Source organism: Elephantulus edwardii, unplaced genomic scaffold, assembly GCF_000299155.1.
Source record: "Elephantulus edwardii isolate Elephantulus edwardi_28Jun2011 unplaced genomic scaffold, EleEdw1.0 scaffold00006, whole genome shotgun sequence".
Taxonomy (NCBI): Eukaryota; Metazoa; Chordata; class Mammalia; order Macroscelidea; family Macroscelididae; genus Elephantulus; species Elephantulus edwardii.
Window position 1 is genome coordinate 20,224,587 of NW_006399756.1, and position 3,790 is coordinate 20,228,376.

Below are 3,790 nucleotides of genomic sequence, written 5' to 3' on the forward strand. Positions count from 1 at the left end.
GACTTTAATGGAGAGGCAATGCTCCCTGCCATCACAGTCCCAAGCAAAACAATCAGCTCATCATGATCTATAGGGTTTTCATGGGCATAGTTTTCAAACATCAGTCACCAGCTTTGTCCCTGTTTGCATTTTAATGAAGTTCCTTTGAAGTCCATTAAGCAACACACACACTTTCACTGACAGATGGGTAGTGCCTGAGTTTAAAATTCAATACTCATGAATGGAAGCTAGTCTCCAACCTGTAAGGCTAGACTTCTGCTGAATTACAACTATCCCAAAGGCAAGGCTAGGTGGTGTCCGACAGACTGATGGCAAAGCCAGTCTGCAGTATTATCAGCCTTCATGTAACCTGGTGTTGGGAAAGAGGAAGCAGCAGGTACCACTGGCAGGCATGGGTAACAGTAAATAACGTGGTAGGAGGAAGAGCTTTTCATTCTAAAGAAGTTACATTGCATTTACTTCAAATTCAGCACCATGAGGAGGGAGTTACTTTATTCTTGGTCCATTTTTACTCCTGACAGTGTTGAAATTTTATTACAAAATTCTGTATAATGGATAGAGGTTCCTCAAGAACTTATTTGGGGTACAATTCCCAGAATAGGAAGCTGAGTATTTTTATTGGGGATCTCAAAGAAGTTGCGTAATGAGAAGACTAGAACCAGACTCACTTGATTATAACTAATTTTCAGTGGGTGGTAAGGACAGGCATCATGCCAGCATCACCACTTTCTAAATAATGATTCTGTGGTGGCAGTGTTATGAAAGAGGCATGGTAAGCTTGCATCACCATGGTGAAATAGTATAAAATGGGTGGGACTGTCTGGGGACATCTGTTTGGAAACGGATCATGTTACACATTACAGTCCAGAATAGCTTAAACTTGTAGCATAGCAGTAAGTAACCTAGGATGTAACATTTGGAGATGTCATTGGGACATTCATAAAATGATTCCATGGGAGTATGCTGGTACTCTGGCATGTACAGTCTCCTTAGGAAAAAATACAAAGATGAAACCAGCTTCTTAAGTCCAGAAATCAACTCGCCAATTGTGGTGGTGGACTTGTTGGGTGCTCTCAAATTGACAACTCAGTGACGCTAAGAACAGATCTGAACTTTACCTATCCATCTAATATGCTCAACTCCTTTGGTAGTCTCTGTCCATCTTAAGGGTGTTCCTCTCTTTCCAACTCCTTCTGTCTTCCCTAGCATATCTTTTTCTAAGAACTGACCCCTTCTAACCTCCTTAAAATGGCAGCAATATTTATAACTGATCCTTTAGATACTTTACTATTACAAGGGGATTAAGAGAGACACTAGCTGTTAGCTGTTGTGGGAAATGCCTCCAACCAGCTCCTCCTCCCATCCACTGGGTGTCGCATCCCATCTCCCAAATGGTGGTCGTGTTCTTTCCATTAACCATGTCACGGAAGTGGCTACCAGTTAGCCATGTGGTGATTACAGACAGGTGCTTATTTACTTGGTATTTCTTAGAAATTATCTGCATGAAAAACAAATTGTACTCTTAATTGTTCACTGAAGGGGGAACATTTTTATGCCAAGCCTGTAATCTAATGAAAGGCAGTAAGATTTAGATGCCATCTCAACTTTGTTACAATGAAGAGACATTGAGTCAGTTATGCAGTCAAGAGTAGTTCGTTCTATAGGAATTGTGATCTTAAGCCATAATGAAAAATACACATAAATTCTTTGGAGATGTGTTTCTGAGTAATAATATTGATGTTTCATTAAAGGAAGAAACTTACTGTGCCTAACAATTAAGAAATGGCGGAAGTGAAGTCAATGTTTCGGGAAGTTCTTCCAAAACAAGGTATTTACAAAGAGATCGTGGAATATTCTAAGCACTGCTAATGTGATAGGCAGTGTTATGTAGTACGTTTAATAGCAAGTATCTGTTTTTTTTGTACTCCCCATGCCTCGTTTATTACCCACTTTTTATTATAATTCTTTCAAGTTAGTTGCAGAAGGATTTTTTTGTTTCCTTTTTCCAGTAAAAGAATGACAAAGCATTATTTTTAAAATCTGAAAAGCCTATTATAGCTCAAGATTGAAGTATCAAATTATCAATGAAAGAACTTGATTCACAGTATTAAAGTCTAAGAAAGGGGAGCCTAAATTAATCAACAGTAAGAAAGCATTTGAGTAATCATGTTAAATAAGAGAGATCTGGTGGCCTAGAGGGTTGAGTCACTACTACTGACCCAGTGTCCCGGTTCAAACCCTTCAGCCACTCTCTGGGAGGAAAGTGGGCAGTCTTCTCCCATGCCATTTTACAGCTTCTGAAAACTTACTGGAAGGTCAACTATGAGGTAATTCCTGTTCAATGGCCATGACTTGTTTTGTTGCTTTTTTTTTCCTTCTCCCACATCTCACTTCAAATTAAACACCATAAATTGTCATGTCTCAAGGTAGTTTATAATCTTGAGTGAAGAAAACTACCAAACTCACTACCAAGGCTTATGATTCAGACTCATAGTGATCCCATATGTTTACATAGAACTATTACAGGATTTTCTTGGCTGGACTCCCTCCTAATAGCAACAGTTCACCGAGTCCTTCAACATTACCACTAAGGGGCTTGACCTTCCAGCCTTTAGTATTATAATCAAGGGCAGCCATTCTTACACAGAAAATTCCAAACTTCATTTCCTCAGTAGCCCTTTACCTTGCCCATGGATCAAGAAATTGTTAATGCAGAAGGGCTATGTTTCTGGTCCCACACTAAACTCAGTGTAGGAATGAGTTTCATTTACATGGATTAAATATTTAGCTGTTTGTTTTGCCTGTAAATCCAAACCACTTATTCTTACTTGATGAATGTGTTGGGTTTTTTTTTGTTAAAACTTAGGGCAGCTGTCTGTAGAAGATGTAAATACAATGGTGCTGTGTAAGCCTAAACTTTTACCCTTAAAATCTCTGACTCTGGAAAAACTGGAGAAAATGCAACAAGCAGCACAGAATACAATTCACCAACAAGAAATGGCAGAAAAGGAAAAACAGCAAGTAACTCACTGATGATCCAGCACTTCCCGCAAACAACCTACCTAGTATTTAAGAACAACTAGAAAATAATTGACATTTATGTGGTAAAAGTTCTATCTATGAATAAACCTAGTATTCATAAAAATACTACAAAAGTACCCCAGGATTAAGCAAGCTTGCATTGTGCATTTAAACAGTATAGTTTGTATTAATACACTCAGTTAAAATAATGAAACTTTATGACAATCAAAGTTTAAACGTGCAGATTATGTTCAGCATTCTGTTGCTATGAGTTAACAAAGATAGCATTCTCTGGCACAAGTGGCTCAGTGCCATTTTCTGAAGACAGGCGCTTTTCATGTTTATTAAAATTCTGTATTTTAATATACATTCTAATCTTGCATAAAATATTAATGTTGTACTTTTATGATACTTAATAAAAAATGTGTTTTTTTCTCCAGTTCTGTGTATAAAGCTCTCGTGTGATCACATGGTCCAAATAGTAATAACGAAACTTGTTTCTTAAAATAAATTTGAAGTTTGAAGAAATCCTCACCTATTCTTGTCACCTACATTTTAATCATACAAATTTCCAAAATTTAAGAATTGCATAGTTAGTTTTATGATCAAGGTCTCAAACAATTAAAAGCCTAAAAATGTTTAATGTTAATCTATATGTTGTGGTTGTTATGTGCCGTCGAGTCGTTTGCGACTCATAGCGACCCTATGTACAACAGCCCTAAACCCTGCTCTGTCCTGGGCCAATCACACTGTCTGACACACCCATCCC

At 37.8% G+C, this 3,790-nt stretch overlaps 1 protein-coding gene across 1 annotated transcript; it reads left to right on the forward strand.

The window, feature by feature from the left end:
- The first annotated feature begins 1,782 nt into the window (after positions 1 to 1,782).
- BBIP1 (BBSome interacting protein 1) lies at positions 1,783 to 3,033 on the forward strand. Its single transcript, XM_006879940.1, has 2 exons — positions 1,783 to 1,828; positions 2,867 to 3,033. Exons 1-2 carry the CDS (start codon positions 1,783 to 1,785, stop codon positions 3,031 to 3,033), a joined length of 213 nt encoding a protein of 70 aa, XP_006880002.1.
- The last annotated feature ends 757 nt before the right edge of the window (positions 3,034 to 3,790 follow it).